We start from the raw sequence: 17,416 nt of genomic DNA, 5'->3' as shown, positions 1-17,416 counted from the left end.
AACTAACAAGGCTTATTAAATTTAAGAATTATCTTGCCATCAAAAAACACCATATAGAAAGTGAAGACAGTCCCACACTAGGAGAAACATTTCTAACATATGTAAGTGACAAGGGATTATCCAGAATATATAAGGAACTTCTACAAATCCATGAGAAAAGGACAGCCTCACTGAAAACTGGGGGGGGGGGGGGGGGGGGGGCAGATATGGAAAGCATTTCCTAAAAAAAAGAGGGAGGAAACACGTACGGCCGAGAGACGTTTTTCCGAATGCTCAACCTTGTATTGTGATACAGCAGCAACAATTCTAAAATAAAATATGTGAAAATGCACAATTACAATAACTTGAAAAACCATCTAATGCCATATTGTGAGGAATGTCCTTCTGTTCCTTGAAGTATATTTTCTTGTGCATTTGGAATCTATTCTTGGCCTGCCATCTTCCTCTCTCTTTATTGCTTCCCCCTCCCTTCTTTCTCCTCTTCTCTTATTTTCCTCCTGGAATGTGTGTCCTCAGTTCCCAGGTCCTTTCTTCACATCTTGCTGCTGCTTAGGCAGCTCCCTCTAGGCAGTCTGGTTTTTGTTTTTAAAAATTTTTTTCAACGCTTATTTTTGAGAGAGACAGAGACAGAGCATGAGCAGGGGAGGGGCAGAGAGAGAGGGAGACACAGAATCCGAAGCAGGCTCCAGGCTCTGAGCCGCCAGCACAGAGCCCGACGCGGGGCTCGAACTCACAAACCACGAGATCATGCCCTGAGCCAAAGTCAGACTCAACCGACTGAGCCACGCAGGCTCCCCGAGGCAGTCTGGTTTGAAGGCAGTGTAGGGTAATGGTGAAGCACTTAGGTCCTGGCACCTGACCGACTGGATTTGAACCCTGCCTCAGATTGTGTGGCCTGTGTGCCCTCGGACATGCCGTTTCATTCAGCCTTTGTGCTGCAGTTTCATTTTCTGTAAAAAGGGGCCGACAGAGTGTCTGGTGTAGAATTGTCGTAAGGAGTAAACGAGGCGATACAGGTCCAGCACATACACTCTGGCAGTTGTTTGCTCAGATACACTTAGCGATTTCTCGATGCTTCCCACCATGACTGAGACCAGTTTCTTTTCTCCACCAAGTTGCAGTTTGTGTGCTGTTTCTTATTTTATCCCCTTTTTCTGCAGCAGCGAGGAAGGGGAGCCTTCAACAGGCCACACGCGATCTTGTTTAGCGTATCTGGGCTCTGCTCTGTCTTCTGAGCCTTTTGCACAGGACCCTGCTCGTTCTGTCTAGTTGGGAAATAGGTCCCGGTGCCTCGGAGGCAAGAGCCACCCTGAGCTTCAGATCATCCGCCCAGTCCAGCGTGAAATGGTAGTTTTCACTTCCGTTAAAGCGTCAGCGTCTTTATTTACTCACTCCGTTACACCTTTTTTTTTTTTTTTCTTTACCCATTTCCACCTCTTCTCAGTCATAAGGAGGGGAAAACAGGATTGTCTACTCACTTCCCCTTTTTCCGGACATGAGGATAGTGATGAGAAATCTCCGAATCTTTGCAACTCATCCCTATCACCTTGGTCAGCAGTTATTTTCCTTTTAAAAACTACTTTCGGTTATATGTTTCCATGTTAGATTGCTGTTGTAAAATTTTTTAATTAGTTTTGACTTAAAAAAAAATTTTGTTTAATGTTTATTCATTTTTGAGAGAGAGACAGACAGACAGAGAGCAAGCAGGGGAGGGGCAGAGATGGAGGGAGACACAGAATCCGAAGCAGGCTCCAGGCTCTGAGCTGTCAGCACAGAGCCCCATGCGGGGCTCGAACCCATGGACCGCAAGATCATGCCGTGAGCTGAAGTCAGATGCTTAACTGACTGAGCCACCCAGGGCCCCCTAGTTGCAACTTTTTAAAAACCTCTTATTCAGTTTCGGGTGATGGAAACTGTGTTGCCGTTTCAATGTACTATCTTAACATAGGAGTATCATAATTTGTGTCTGTGCATGAAGAAAGAGAATTAGACAGCAAACGGCGCAAAATGTTAACAGTTGGTTAACCTGGCCGAAGAGAGTATGGGAGCTCTTCGTACTCTTCTTGCCGTGTTTTTTGTGTACGTTTGAAATGACTGTAAAATGGAACTTGAAAGAATTAAGACAAGTATCAATCACTTGCAGATGCTTAAGTGCAGTTAGGCTCCGAGACAGGGAAGTTGGTAAGGTTCCAGACTCATGATTCTGCAAAAGTTAGATACATAATCACCATGAGACTTCCATAGCTTACTAGTTCGTTAGCCCACCGCGCATTTTCTTTGATGGGTGCGTTTGTTCTGTTTTGTTTTTTGTTTTTTTTTTTTTTTTTTTTTTTTTTAAAGCTAATTGTATTAAGTAAGTGACTTAATTTACCTAAATTACCTACACTGATTGAAAGGACACTGTCAATCCGTAGCAGCAACGTTTATTAGATGCTAAATAATAAGTGGAACAATTGGGGAATTTACTCAATTTGTGGAGCCTTCCAGTTCCAGAATGTGCCGTTGCCTTGTGAATGTCTGATGGCTTGGATGTCAGTTCGATATCTCATCTAAGAAGTACCACGGGGTCGGCCGGTTCTGCTCTGGGGTATTATCTGAGCAGTACAGGCTCATGAAATCTACCGCCTCTCTCTCGATGGTTTCCTCACGGCATCTCCAGCCCCGGTATCTAACCTCTCATCTTCCAAAGAGCCGATAGCATCACTGCTTCCGTGCCTTCCCTTCTTCCTTTGGGGTTTCACAATCACACACACGAGTCCTCCCGGCTTGTGACTTCACAGTCTCAATTGATACAGAGCGTATGAGATCAAAGGGACTTCATCGCCGCTCCGGGACTAAATGTGTCCTCCCTTTCCCTTTGCTTGTGAAAACCCAGAAATAAGTGTGGTGCAGTCACCTAATTCAGTTAAGCACACGTCACTTGCAGCTGAAGTGTTGCGCTGATGCTAAAACAATTTCTGAACGAATTTCCCGAGACTCGCTCTATTCCAACTACATTTCTTCTTGCCCCTAGAAGATTATTTCATATAAGTTTGTAATATTTTAACTATTCTAGCCTGAAATGCATCTCCAGATAGTCAAGGTGTTTTTTTTTTCTTTCACAGTTCTTGCTGTTAGTCAGTTTTCCTCATATTTTACTTCAAAACTGACTTCCTGCAACTGTTATCAATCTACCTCTGTGATGTCTAAACCTAAGTCCGCATCACTTCCAGGATAATTTTATTGCTCAATACTCAAAGAGTGATAAGAAAGGTGGCTTCTGGGGCGCCTGGGTGGCTCAGTCGGTTAAGCGTCCAACTTCGGCTCAGGTCACGATCTCGCGGTCCGTGAGTTCGAGCCCCGCGTCGGGCTCTGTGCTGACAGCTCAGAGCCTGGAGCCTGTTTCGGATTCTGTGTCTCCCTCTCTCTCTGACCCTCCGCCGTTCATGCTGTCTCTCCCTGTCTCAAAAATTAATAAACGTTAAAAAAAAATTAAAAAAAAAAGGTGGCTTCTGATGAATCACATGAAAGTACATAGATGATCTAAGCCTCAAACCACTACTGTTTGCCAGTGTTAATTATAAAATCTCCAAGTCCCAAATAAGTTCATCTTAATTATTCATGTTCATGTGAAGTGACGAGAAAATTAAAAGAACGATTAATTGCGAAGTCCTTATTCTTTCTTCAGTATCTTTGGCATGTATCATACTCGCTCCTTTTTGCCTGCATAGTTCCTCCTGCTTAGGATCGTTTCTCATTCACATTCACCAGGATCCCAGCCATCCTTCAAAGGCTTGTTCAGATTTTACTTCCTGTTTGAGGCATGTTCTGACTACTCTGGGGCACACAGATTTTTTTTCCCCCCGTAGGATGTCTATTCCTAAAGTTAGTTAATTTAAGAAAGCTTGGCATGGTATTGTTTTCCTCTGGTTGTTTCCCATAAGTCTGTATGTCAGACTTATCTCCCGAGTCAGACTGTAAACTTTCTGAAGGCAAGGATCACCGCATCCTACACCATTGGTTTTCAAGCTATTTTTCTTGGATAGCCCCTGAAAGATTTTGAAAAATGACATTCGTCCTTGTTCACTGTTAAGTTGGCATGTGAAATTGTACACTAAGTAACTGCAAAGGACAGGATTCAAAATATTGAGATTAAAGACCAAAGAGAGCAAAATGAAATCGTCCCCTGAGGCTTTTACGTGTAGCTAAAGGAATCTAAAATGCTCTTGTGATCGATACCTCCAGTCGTTTATTTGAAAGAACCCACGAAGTCTTTAACTGTTGGAAGTTTTGCATCATTCCCTTTACTCCTTGAAGTCATGTTTCTCTTCCACGTCCCTCATAGGACTCCATCCTAATAGAAAGTGCTGTTATGCTTGAAAGTCTTCTCTACATTAAATATGTATGGAAATGGAAATTATTTTTCTAAATTTTCTATGGCCAGAGGCTTTGAAGTGGTAAAGTATTCTTTCTAGATTGACTTGTCATTACAATTACTTTTAGTACACAATTGATCAAAACCCAAACCACATAAATGTATTATAAATTTTTATAAATACTTACTAAGCATAAAGAATAGAGTTTTATTGGAAATACATGTTTCTATGAGATACGTGGAATTCTTTGTTTACACACGTGAATATTGCTTATTGCTAGAAATAAGCAAGGTTCAGCATAAATTCGGTTTCTCTTAATTTTTTTTTTTTTCAACGTTTATTTATTTTTGGGACAGAGAGAGACAGAGCATGAACGGGGGAGGGGCAGAGAGAGAGGGAGACACAGAATCGGAAACAGGCTCCAGGCTCCGAGCCATCAGCCCAGAGCCCGACGCGGGGCTCGAACTCCCGGACCGCGAGATCGTGACCTGGCTGAAGTCGTACGCTTAACCGACTGCGCCACCCAGGTGCCCCAAATTCTGTTTCTCTTTTACATTTTTATAGCTGGAAATGCTGGGAACACTTGTTCACATAAAATTGCAGGTGGGAACAGAAGGTGTTTTACTACAGCATTGTCACTCCGTTCTATGAATTCCTTTCAAGCAACATGCCAGAATTATATATTGATTTATTATAAAAATGTTTTTCATCTCTTGTCAACTGTTAACTTGATTTGGTCTTTCTTCAGTGTTGTTGAAAGCAAAGAATTGGAAACAACCTACTTAGAAAAAGATTTGTTAAACAGTCATTAGGGGTAATTTACTTTCTCAGTTTCTGAGAATAATGTCGAAAAACCTTTACTAAAAGTTATCAGATGACTATTAATGTTACTAGTCACACTTAAAAATTTTTTTTCATGTTTATTTATTTTTGACAGAGAGAGAGAGGGAGGGAGAGAGAGAGAGACAGAGCATGAGTGGGGGAGGGGCAGAGAGAGAGGGACACAGAATCCAAAACAGGCTCCAGGCTCTGAGCTGTCAGCACAGAGCCTGACGTGGGGCCCGAACTCATGGACAGTGAGACCATGACCTGAGCTAGAGTCAGACGCTCAACCGACTGAGCCACCCAGGCACCCTGATACTAGTTACACTTTAATTTAACCCAATACACCCACAAAGTGGAAAAAGAAAAATATTAATTCTAATGTACCTGTCAATATAATTTTTAAAACAATTATTTAAAAAATTTTTAGGGGCGCCTGGGTGGCGCAGTCGGTTAAGCGTCCGACTTCAGCCAGGTCACGATCTCGCGGTCCGTGAGTTCGAGCCCCGCGTCGGGCTCTGGGCTGATGGCTCAGAGCCTGGAGCCTGTTTCCGATTCTGTGTCTCCCTCTCTCTCTGCCCCTCCCCCGTTCATGCTCTGTCTCTCTCTGTCCCAAAAATAAATAAACGTTGAAAAAAAAAAATTAAAAAAAATTTTTTTTAAACATTTTTTTATTATTTTTAATGTTTATTAATTTTTGAGAGAGAGAGAGACCGTGTGCAAGCAGTGGAGGGGCAAAGAGAGAGGGAGACACAGAATCTGAGGCAGGTTCCAGGCTCTGAGCTGTCAGCACAGAGCCCAACGTGGGGCTCGAACTCACAAACTGTGAGTTCATGACCTGAGCCGAAGTCAGATGCCTAACCAACTAAGCCACCCAGGTGCCCCTTGAAACAATTATTTTATTGTTTCATATGCTTTAAGTATATTTCAGCAACTGTTGAGAACTACAGATTTGGTTCATTCAATTTCTGGAAACTACTGGCCATATTTACCTCACTGGCAAAGCCAACTCTTATAAGTCAAAACAGTTGGCCAAATCAAATTTAAACTTTCTTCTTTTTTTTTTTTTAATATTTTTAATGTTTATTTTTGAGAGACAGAGCGTGAGTGGGTGAGGGGCAGAGAGAGAGGGAGACACAGAATCTGAAGCAGGCTCCAGGCTCTGAGCTGTCAGCCACAGAACCTGATGCAGGACTCAAACTCACAAACCTCAAGATCATGACCTGAGCCGAAGTCAGACACTTAACTTACTGAGCCACCCAGGTGCCCCTTATACTTTCTTTAGAAAACATTTTACTTTGTTTGTTTAAATAGACATGTAATAGACACTCTGATTGTGTTCACACTCCTGAATTCTTTTCCTAAGAGAGATGATGAGGGCATGGAGCCTTGTCAGTTTGTTGGGTTGATGAAATGAGGTGCCCCGCCCCCCCCCCCCCCCCCCCCCCCCCGCCCCTGGCCCTGTGCTTCCCTTCTTTCCTCTCCTGGGACTCTTCCTCAGAATGATGCATCTCTGACAATAGCTGGGGATGAAAAGCACAGGACATTAAATGGAAGTTGTTAAATACAGCTCCCCCATACTGTAGTATGTCTCAATACCAAACATCCCAGGATGGACGAAAATACCCTGTTACTCATGCCATGCGTTGCCATTAAAAGAAACATGCGTAAACAGAATAAATTGTGGAGTTTTACTTTGGGTTTTTCCAGCCTTGATTAAAAGAGGATTCCCTGGGAATGCAAGCTGGTGGAGCCACTCTGGAAAACAGTATGGAGTTTCCTCAAAAAACTAAAAATAGAACTACCCTACCACCCAGCAATTGCACTACTAGGCATTTATCCAAGGGATACAGGTGTGCTGTTTCGAAGGGACACATGCACCCCAATGTCTATAGCAGCACTATCAACAATAGCCAAAGTATGGAAAGACCCCAAATGCCCATCGATGGGTGAATGGATAAAGAAGATGTGGTACATAGATACAATGGAGTATTACTCAGCAATCAAAAAGAATGAAATCTTGCCATTTGCAACTACGTGGATGGAACTGGAGGGTATTATGCTAAGGGAAATTAGTCAGAGAAAGACAAAAATCCTATGACTTCACTCATATGAAGACTTTAAGAGACAAAACAGATGAACATAAGGGAAGGGAAGCAAAAATAATCTAAAAACAGGGAGGGGGGCCAAACAGAAGAGACTCATAAATAAGGAGAACAAACAGAAGGTTATGAGAGGGGTTGTGGGAGGGGGATGGGCTAAATGGGGAAGGGGCACCAAGGAATCTACTCCTGAAATCGTTGCACTAGATGCTAACTAATTTGGATGTAAATTTTAAAAAATAAAAAATAAAATTTAAAAAAAATAGATAAGACAAAAACAATCCAGTAAAAAAAATGGACAAAAGATTTCAAGATAGTGTTTACAGGAAAATAAATGTAGGCAGCTTTTAAGCATATGAAAATATGCTCAGCTTTGTTCCTTCATAGTAAGAGAAATACACATTAACCAGAACAATACCATTTCCCATTTATTATATTGTTACAAATCTGAAAGTTCCATAACGCAGTGTGTGCGTTGATGGAGGGCAACTGGAGATTGCATCTAAATTGGAAATGTAATCCTTTGACCCACGGATTCTATATGTAGCACTGTAAATTTCACATATATTTGCACACATTAAAAAAGACGTACAAGATTTAAATAAATACATACAGACATAAATAAATAAAAAAGGATTCCCTATACTAGTCTTTTCTACTATTGTTTTGTGTTTAGAGGTTCTTGTGTTTGCAGCATAAAGGAAGATGAGACACAGGAAGGTGGGGAGAGGATAGGCCTTTCTTTGTAAAGTGGGAGGAAATTGATTGGGAAAGGGAAGGAGCTGGGCGCCTGGGTGGCTCAGACAGTTTGGCTTCAACTTAGGCTCAGGTCATGATCTCACGGTTCATGGGTTCCAGCCTCTCGTCGGGCTCTGTGCTGACAGCTCGAAGCCTGGAGTCCGAGTCTCCCTCTCTGTGTCTCCCTGTGTCTCGTCTCCCTCTGTCTCTGCCCCTCTCCCACTCGCTCTCTGTCTCTGTCTCTGTCTCTCAAAAATAAATAAGCGTTTAAAAAAAATACAAAAAAGGGGCGGGCGCCTGGGTGGCTCCGACGGTTAAGTGTCCAACCTCAGCTCAGGTCATGAAAATGGCAACTACAAAACCATTCAGCAAAAACGTATAAGCAGAACTATCCATTTATTTTCATCGGCATATTCTCTTATGTTGAAATTTTTTTTTTAATTTTGTTTAAAAGCAGTTTCTCATCATCTAACCTATAGATCATATATGTGACCACACGAAACTCGCCCTGCAGTAATAAGGTTCTTGTACATCTTAATTAGACTGATTCTAGTTGTCATTTCTACTTTGCTAAGAATAATGTTCAAATTCCGTTTTCTATGCTGTATTGTACCTTATTTTTAAAAAGCTGTTTCAAGTAATGAAGTGTAAAATAAAATTGTCGATGGTAGAAGAGACTAGAATCAAAGTTGTATTTTTAAATCTGCCTGAATGAGCCGACTATAATACAGGGATACATTAAAATGACCATTGGCAGATGATGTCTATGTTGCAGACAAAACGGATCTTCCGGAGTAATTAACTTAAAAATTGCGAGCTAATGTAAAAACATTACGATTTTTTTTTTTTTTTGCCAAACTGAAATCTTAGCTTTCTGTTGTTGACAGAAAACGCCTCCAAGGCGGGGTTGAAACAAGAGCAGCGCCAAGACATCCAATTGCCTAGTGGGACTGTGTTGTCCCAGGAAACACCACCAGTCAAGACGAATGTTTGGAAATCAACAGAGGTAAGTCATTGTGGCAGTTTCCTGTTGCCGCTGTAACAAATTACCACAAACTCAGTGCCTTAAATCAGCACAAATGTGTCATTTTGCAGTTCTGTAGGTCAGAAGTCGGACACAGGACTCACTGGGCTAAAATCAAGGTATCATCTGCAGCCTGCCTCCCTTTCTGGAGGCCTGAAGGGAAAATTTGTTTCCTTGTCCTCTCTGGCTTCCTGTGTTCTAAGAGAACACTTGTCTTTTAATTTTATAGTCTTTTGTTTTACCCCGTTTTAAATAAGAATGCGGTTAAATTACGAAAGTTTTCCGTTAAAGCTCATGCTTTAAAAAAAATCTTCCTAAAGAAATTCTTCTTTATCCTAATAGAATAAAGCTCTCCTATCTTTTCTTCTAAATGAAATCCTCGTGTCCTCTAGAATTTTACCACAGACCGTAAGAGGGGGGTCTTACTGTCTTTATACCTGTGGATAAACAGTATTTAATTTATTGTACAGTCCATCTCTCTCTACTCATCTAAAATAACTTTTTAAAAGACTTCAGGAAGTTGCAGAAATAGTACAGACCCCCATGTACCCTTTACCCGGCTTCTCCCAATGTTGGCATCTTATATAACTGCGGTGCAACATCAAAATGAGGACGTGGATGTTGGTATGTTACTGCTAACTAGATTACAGACCTTATTCAGTTTCCAAATTTTTAATTCATTATTCAATTAAAAATTTTTTTAATGTTTATTTATTTTTGAGGGAGAGACAGAGACAGAGCACGAGTGGGAGAGTGGGAGAGGGTCAGAGAGAGAGGGAGACACAAAATCCAAAGCAGGCTCCAGGCTCTGAGCTGTCAGCATAGAGCCCGATGCGGGGCTCGAACCCTTGAACCGTGAGATCATGACCTGAGCTGAAGTCGGATGTTTAAATGACTGAGCCACCCAGGCACCCCTCACTAGCTGATTTTTTAACCTCCATTTGTGTGTGTGTGTGTGTGTGTGTGTGTGTAGGGGGAGTGCTATGCAATTTTATTCTAAGTATAGATTCATGTAATCACCAAAAGAAATCCCTCATGCTATCCACCCCATCTCATTCCCCACACCCCAACCACGTCCTCCCCTGACGACCACTAATCTTTTCTCTATCTTTATAGTTTTATTATTTCTAGAATGCTGTGTAAATGAATTCAGACCATATGTAATCTTTTGAGATCGTTTTTATTTTTTTCACTTAGCATAATGCTCATGATGTCCATTCAGTTGTGAAGTTTTCATATCTCTGGGATAAATGTCTAGGGGTGTGATTGCTAGGTTGTATATTAAGTACCTACTAAATGTGGTAAGAAACTGTCAACCTGTTTCCTAGACTGGCTGTACCATTTTACATTCCCACCAGCAGTGTAGGAGAGACCCAGTTTCTCTGCCTTCTCACCAACTTGTGGCATCACCGTTTTTATTTTGGCTGTTCTAATAGGTTTGTGGCGATATCTCATCATGGTTTTTAGTTGATGTTTCCCAAATGGCTAATGATGCTGAACATCTTTTCGTGTGCTCGTTTGTATCATCGTCACTTCTCTTCGGTGACATATATCTTCATATCTTTTGCTCATTTTCTAATTGGACTGATGATGGTTTATTACCGTTGAGTTAGGAGAGTTCTTTGTATATTCTGGATACCAGTGTGTTTCTACTTGTGCTCTCATCCATGAAGATGTTCATCTTATTTTTGAGCATGACCTGTGTCTTTAATTTTCACATTTGTATTTTTCTCTTTCGTTGCTGTGTGTTTGGGGAGGGAAGGTATCCCCAAAGTTTGAATTTACAGAACCATCTTGACTGGAAACCTGTTCCATTTAAGACTATTTACAATGATCTCATCACTCATTTGTTTTTCTGTTTTATGTGTGTTTCTCCTTCTAGAAGGAAAGCTCCTTGAGAGTAAAGACCATTTTATCTTACTCATTACTGAATCTTCACTTGCCAAATTTTTGTTAATGAAGAAATGACTGAATGGTAGACACTCAATTTTAACTTCCTTCTCTTCCTCCCCTGTGAAAGAGGCTTGTTTGGTCTTCTGTTTTGTTTAGCGTTCCCTGCCACAGTTCCTATGAGAGTGGCTGGAATTATTTATTGACCTTCTGTTCCCAACCCTTTCCCTGAACCCAGTTAGGTATTGGATTTACCTGATTTTCTAGCAGCCCAGAAAAGTACATAAAATTAAAATTTCACTTTTCCCTAATTGCATCACAGCCCACGGACTGAATATATGTAGATCGTTTTAAAAGATATGACATTAAGCAAAATTATTTTTATTATTATTGTTATTTTTTTAAGTTTATTTATTTTGAGAGGTGGGGGATGAGGGGAGAGAGAATCCCAAGCAGGTTCCTCACTGTCAGCACAGAGCCTGATGTGGGGCTCGAATTCACGCGCTGAGCCGAAATCAAGAGTCTGATGCCCAACAGACTGAGCCACCCAGGCACGCCAAGCAAAATTATTTTTAAATATGCGGTCAGTTTTGTTTACTGCCGATGGCTTTTAAGGGAGAAAATAGACTTGAATAATCTTACATGCTTTGGAGCCTAACAAAGACATAAAGTGCCACCTAGCTTTTTTGTATCAGTCCCCAAATTCTCATTATTATTGTTTTTTTCTGACTTTAGAGGAAACCGCTGTAATTGATTTACATCATTCAGCATCTTATATCAGTTAGCAAAAAATGGTGCCCTTCTCTCAAAAGAAGTTTGAAGTTAGATTTCTCTTTCTCAAAGCATTACTATATCATGACACTATTCCATCATTTTACTGACAAGCATCTCTTATTACTGTCAGGAACATTTGATGTGACCCAATATATCCTCTCCAGAAATCTGCTTTTGTGGCAGAAGACAAAACCTACCAGGCTGAACAGTGAATCTAATTGTTGTTGCCAAATGTACTACATCTACATTAAAATTCTCATGTTCTTAATACAGAATGAGAAAGAAATGATACTGTTGATTGCTTAGGCAGATGAAGGGGGCTTAAAAATATCTTCTAAAAACTTTAAATAGAAATCTCTTTATTCTCTTTCTACAAATGAAAGGATGATCTAAAAGCAGTAAATAAAATTCTTAACAGAACAGGGCATTCAAAAGCAGAGCAGAGCTTGCTTGTGGTACTTTCAAAACTCAGGAAAGCCTTTAAACGTACAGCACTTAGACATGGGTATGTGTTCTCTCTAGGTACTGCCCAGAATCTTTATTATTGAATTTGCTAATTAATAAGGTTATTACGTAGCCTTTCACCACCTCAAGAGACCTTCCTCTTTTCCTGTTTGAGGAGATTCAACAATGAGGGTTATGATTTTTTTTTTTTTTTTTTTTTTGGTCACAGTTGTTTCTATAGCAACAGATAGGGATGCTATGAATTGGTTCACGCAGAATTAAAGCTGACCAAAGCCTTCAGTCTAGTTGTGAGTTTGGAAGTGACGGGAGATAAATGTTTATTTCCTCCTGCTTCTGTTTATTATTTTGTTAAATGAAGAGTAAACAGTTTTTATCCTTGGGCTTATTAGCATATCATTTATTATATTTGCAGAACTTTGAACTCATCAAAGCTGTTAGGGAAATGGAAATTGTACCTATTCTAATCATGCTAATCCATCATCCCCTTACTTCGTTTCTGCATCATTGCTTTATGCTGAAAAGCCCTTTTTTATTTTCATGTCTGTACTTTTATTCTTTTCAAGTTGGAAGATACTTGCTGGAAAAAGTTGAAACAATATGAAAGGGTCAAGAGTGAAAAACAAAGTTTCTTCTTACTTCTCTATACACCTTCAGTTCCTTCCCTTGGAGGCATCCATTACCAACTAGGTTCTTAGAAATTTGGGAGGGAAATTTTCTGTGTCCAGACATTTCTTTTATCTAAGGATTCATTCCGTATATACTGCTCTGCAGCATGCCTCGAACTAAACAATGTATCTTGGACATCTTTTTTATTTATGTAATAAATGCAAATTTCTTCATGTAATAAATGCCATCATTTGGTGTGTGTTGTTCCACATCTTTTTCGCTAAACTGTAGATCATGGATGTCTTTCTCTATCAGTATGGATAGCGGTGCTGTATTCTTTCTTATTTTTAAAATTGCTTAATGTTTATTTATCTTTTGAGAGACACAGAGAGCGAGTGGGGGAGGGGCAGGGAGAGGGAGACACAGAATCCGAAGCAGGCTGCAGGCTCCAGGCTCCGAGCTGTCAGCACAGAGCCCGACGCGGGGCCTAAACTCACAAACTGCCAGATCATGACCTGAGCTGAAGTCGGACGCTTCACCGACTGAGCCACCCAGGCGCCCCTAGCTGTGCATATTCTTGATGCATAAATGAATCTTCGCTTATTTGGCCATCCCCTGTTGGTAATCATTTAGGGATATTTTTATGTTTTTGTCTATTAAGAGCAATATTGTAACAGTGGTTCTCGTACACATTTTATATGATGCTGTCCTAAAAGGGGACTCGCTGAAAGATTATATTTATTTTTAGTTTTGAAAAATACTGCCACACTGTCCTCCCAAAAGTTGCACCGATATGCCCACCAAAAGCATAGTTTTGCAAATACTGAGTATTATCAAACTTGTACACTTTTTTGTCAGTCTGAAAGATGGGGAAAATTTGTTTTAATTTATTCCATTGTAATTGCAGGTAAGAGTGGAAGAACTTTTCACGTGTTTCTTGGGGATTTGTGTTTCTTTTTTTTAAGTTTATTTATTTACTTTGAGAGAGAGAACATGTGAGTGGGGGAGGGGCAGAGAGGGAGAGAGAGAGAATCCCAAGCAGGCTCCTCACTGTCAATACAGAGCCCGATGCAGAGCTCGAACTCACAAACCGTGAGATCACGACTTGAGCGGAAGCCAAGAGTCAGACACTCAACCGACTGCGCCACCCAGGTGTCCCTGTGTTTCTTTTTTATTATTCACTCTATTCATCTCCTTTGCTCGTTTTTCTGTTTGGTTTCTCATCTTTTTGTTATCAGTTTCTAAGAGCTATTTGGCTATTAAATAATTAGCTCATTGTCTGCTTCTTTATCTCTTTATTCATTTCCAGGTTTTCGTGTGATTTTTTATTTTATTTATGGCCTTTTTTTTTTTTTTTTTTTTGCCTTTGCAAAGGGAAAACATACTGCTCTCTCTTTGTCTCTTTTTTTCCTTTCACACCTGCCGTCACACTTCACTTCTGACACAAGAGATGTGGGTTTTCCACACACCCAGCTGTTGTCTACAACACTAGCTGGGTGTGCTGCAACTTAACTCGATTCTGACACTGTCTGCCTAAAGATGGCATCAGATTTCACAGGCTTAAGTGCCCAGTCCCCAAAGCTTCCTTTCCCCCACCTCCCATTTCAGATGCCAACTGCAAATCTCGGGCTGTCACCTGTACTTCTGACCTGCTGTAAATCCGGGTTCCCATGACCCCCTCCTCGGGTTTGATCACCCGCTAGAACAGCTTAAGAACCCATGGAAATATTTACTCGCAGATGCTGCTTTATTATATAATAAAGGATGTGATAAAGGGTGCAGATGAATTGCCAGATGTAGAAACACACAGGGCAAGGCCCAGAAGTTTCCCTAGTGCAAGAGTTTAAGTCCCCATGGAGTTGGGCTGTGTCACCCTCCCAGCATGTCCTGTATTCACCAACCCAAAAGCTCTTTGCACCGCAAACATTTGGGATTTTTGTGGTGGCTTCATCAGACGAGCGTGACTGATCCTTTATTCCATCTCCAGTCTCTCTCCCCTTCCAGGGGGATGCGGTGTGGGACTGAAAGTTCCAGGCTTCTAATCATGGCTTGGTCTTTCTGGTGACCAGTCCCCATCCCGAAGCTGTCCAGGAACCCACCAAGAGTCACCTCACAAAACAAAAGACACTCTGAGCTCCCAGAAAATTCCAAGTGATACAGGAGCTCTGTGTCAGGAGCCAGGGTCAAAGACCAAATATTAAAACAAAAGATGCTCCTAGCACTCCTCTCACTTAGGAAATTACAGGAGTTCAGGGGCTCTGGGCCAGCACCAGGGACAAAGACCAAATATATATTTATTATGACTCCGATATCACAGCCTTAAAGCAGTCTTTAATTTTCATTAAAAAGTAGTCAAATTTGCCTTTCCATTATGGCTTCTAGATTTTAAGTCATTCTTTTTTTTTTTTTTTTTTTTTTTTAATTTTTTTTTTTCAACGTTTATTTATTTTGGGGACAGAGAGAGACAGAGCATGAACGGGGGAGGGGCAGAGAGAGAGGGAGACACAGAATCAGAAACAGGCTCCAGGCTCTGAGCCATCAGCCCAGAGCCCGACGCGGGGCTTGAACTCACGGACCGCGAGATCGTGACCTGGCTGAAGTCGGACGCTTAACCGACTGCGCCACCCAGGCGCCCCTAAGTCATTCTTAGAAAGACCTTCCCTAGTCTAAGATTTTATTAAATATCACCCTGGCTTTTTATTTTAACAAGCTATTTTTTAGATCAGTTTTAGATTCACAGCAGAAGTGAGTAGAAAGTAAGAGATTTTTCCATATACCCGATGCATACCCCCACCCGCCTCTGCCCTGTATGACCTCCCCCACGATTAGCATCCACCCCAGGGTGGTACATTTGTTATAATCAATGAACCTAAATTAACACTCATTATCATCCAAAGACCACAGTTTACATTAAGGTTTGCTGTGTGTTCTGTGAGTTTTGACAAATGTATGGTGCTATGTATCTGCCATTACAGTGTCATAGAGAATGGTTTCATTGTACTAAAAATCCTCTATGTTCCATCTATTTATTCCTTTTCCTGCTAACGCCTGGAAACCACTGATCCTTTTACTGTCTCCTTAGTTTTGCCTTTTTCAGAAAGTCATATGGTTGGAATCATACAGTATGTAGCCTTTCCAAACTGGTTTCTTTCATTTAGTAATATGCATTTAAGATTCCTGTGTCTCTTTATGGTTTGATAGCGCATTTCTTTTTTTAACGCTGAATAATATGCCATTGTCTGGGGGTGCCTGGGTGACTCCACTGGTTAAGCATCTGACTTCTGATTTCAGCTCAGGTCCTGATCCCATGGTTTGTGACTTCAAACCCTGCATCAGGCTCCACACTGACAGCATGAAGCCTGCTTGGGATTCTCTCTCTCTCTCTCTCTCTCTCTCTCTTTCTCTCTCTCTCCCCCCCCCCACCCACTCATGTGTGCACTCTCTCTCTCTCTCTCAAGAATAAATTTAAAAAAATATGCCATTGTGTGGATGTACCACAGTTTATTAACCCGTTCACCTCCTGAAAGATATCTTGGTTGTTTCTGACTTTTGGCAATTATGAATAAAGCTACTATGAACAATTGTGTGTAGGTGTTTGTGTGCACCTAAGTTTTCAACTCTTTTGGGTAAATACCAAGGAGTGCAATTGCTAGGTTGTGTGGTAAGTGTATGTTTAGTTTTGTAAAAAACTACCTTAGTTCTTTTATGCTTTAATTTTTAAAATATAGTTAAATGCTATCCATCAAAAAATTATTTAATGAATGAAGAGTGTTAAAGATTCACCTTTACATTTGTATTTTTACAAATGATAATCAGTTGTTTCAATGCTGTTTGTTGAACAGTCCACCTTTTCTCCATTGACTTGAATAGTGCCTTCTATCACACAATAAATTCCCATTTATGCTTACGCCCATTCCTGGATTTTCTACTTGTTTATATTAAAGACACAACATGCAAAGATCAGCTGTAACATTTAAAAAAAGAAAGAAGGAAAGGCTATGTATAAAGGGAAAGAAGGGAATAAGGTAGGGAGGAGAAATAGAAGCTAAATTTCTTTGACTGTACCGTAATTTTAGATTTGTCATTGGAATCCTGGAAATATTTTTGCGTAATTACAAAACAAAATCGAAGTAAAGAAAGTAATCCTGGGGCGCCTGGGTGGCGCAGTCGGTTAAGCGTCCGACTTCAGCCAGGTCACGATCTCGCGGTCCGTGAGTTCGAGCCCCGCGTCGGGCTCTGGGCTGATGGCTCAGAGCCTGGAGCCTGTTTCCGATTCTGTGTCTCCCTCTCTCTCTGCCCCTCCCCCATTCATGCTCTGTCTCTCTCTGTCCCAAAAATAAACAAACATTGAAAAAAAAAAGAAAGTAATCCTTTAAAATGTAAAATACAATTAAACAAATGTTCCTTGCATTCGGTCGGTGTTTTTATTCTAAGATGTTGGTATTTTTGATCTGAGATTATTGTGAGCATAATGTGGGATGAATCAAATGAGTAGTCACGTGATCCTCTATTTGAATCATCTTTGGTGTCCTTGAGAACTGGGATTCTTGGTGTGGGGGACAGGAGATATGCGTGTAAGATAGAAAGAAGAGATTGTCATGACCTAATAGACCCGAATTGGATTGAAAATATATCACTAT

General features: G+C 40.9%; 1 protein-coding gene across 5 annotated transcripts in view; it reads left to right on the top strand.

Annotated features, from left to right (window-relative positions):
- The window catches only part of ENTHD1 (ENTH domain containing 1), a 106,237-nt gene that overhangs the window by 37,424 nt on the left and 51,397 nt on the right, over nucleotides 1-17,416 (top strand). For all 5 annotated transcript variants that reach the window (XM_045465901.1, XM_045465903.1, XM_045465899.1 and 2 more), the window contains one exon: nucleotides 8,905-9,023. In XM_045465901.1, the coding sequence (XP_045321857.1) occupies nucleotides 8,905-9,023 (119 nt within the window). The remainder of the gene's footprint in view (nucleotides 1-8,904; nucleotides 9,024-17,416) is intronic.

Source organism: Leopardus geoffroyi, chromosome B4 (assembly GCF_018350155.1).
Source record: "Leopardus geoffroyi isolate Oge1 chromosome B4, O.geoffroyi_Oge1_pat1.0, whole genome shotgun sequence".
Classification (NCBI taxonomy): domain Eukaryota; kingdom Metazoa; phylum Chordata; class Mammalia; order Carnivora; family Felidae; genus Leopardus; species Leopardus geoffroyi.
This window is presented reverse-complemented; position numbering and strand designations above follow the sequence as displayed.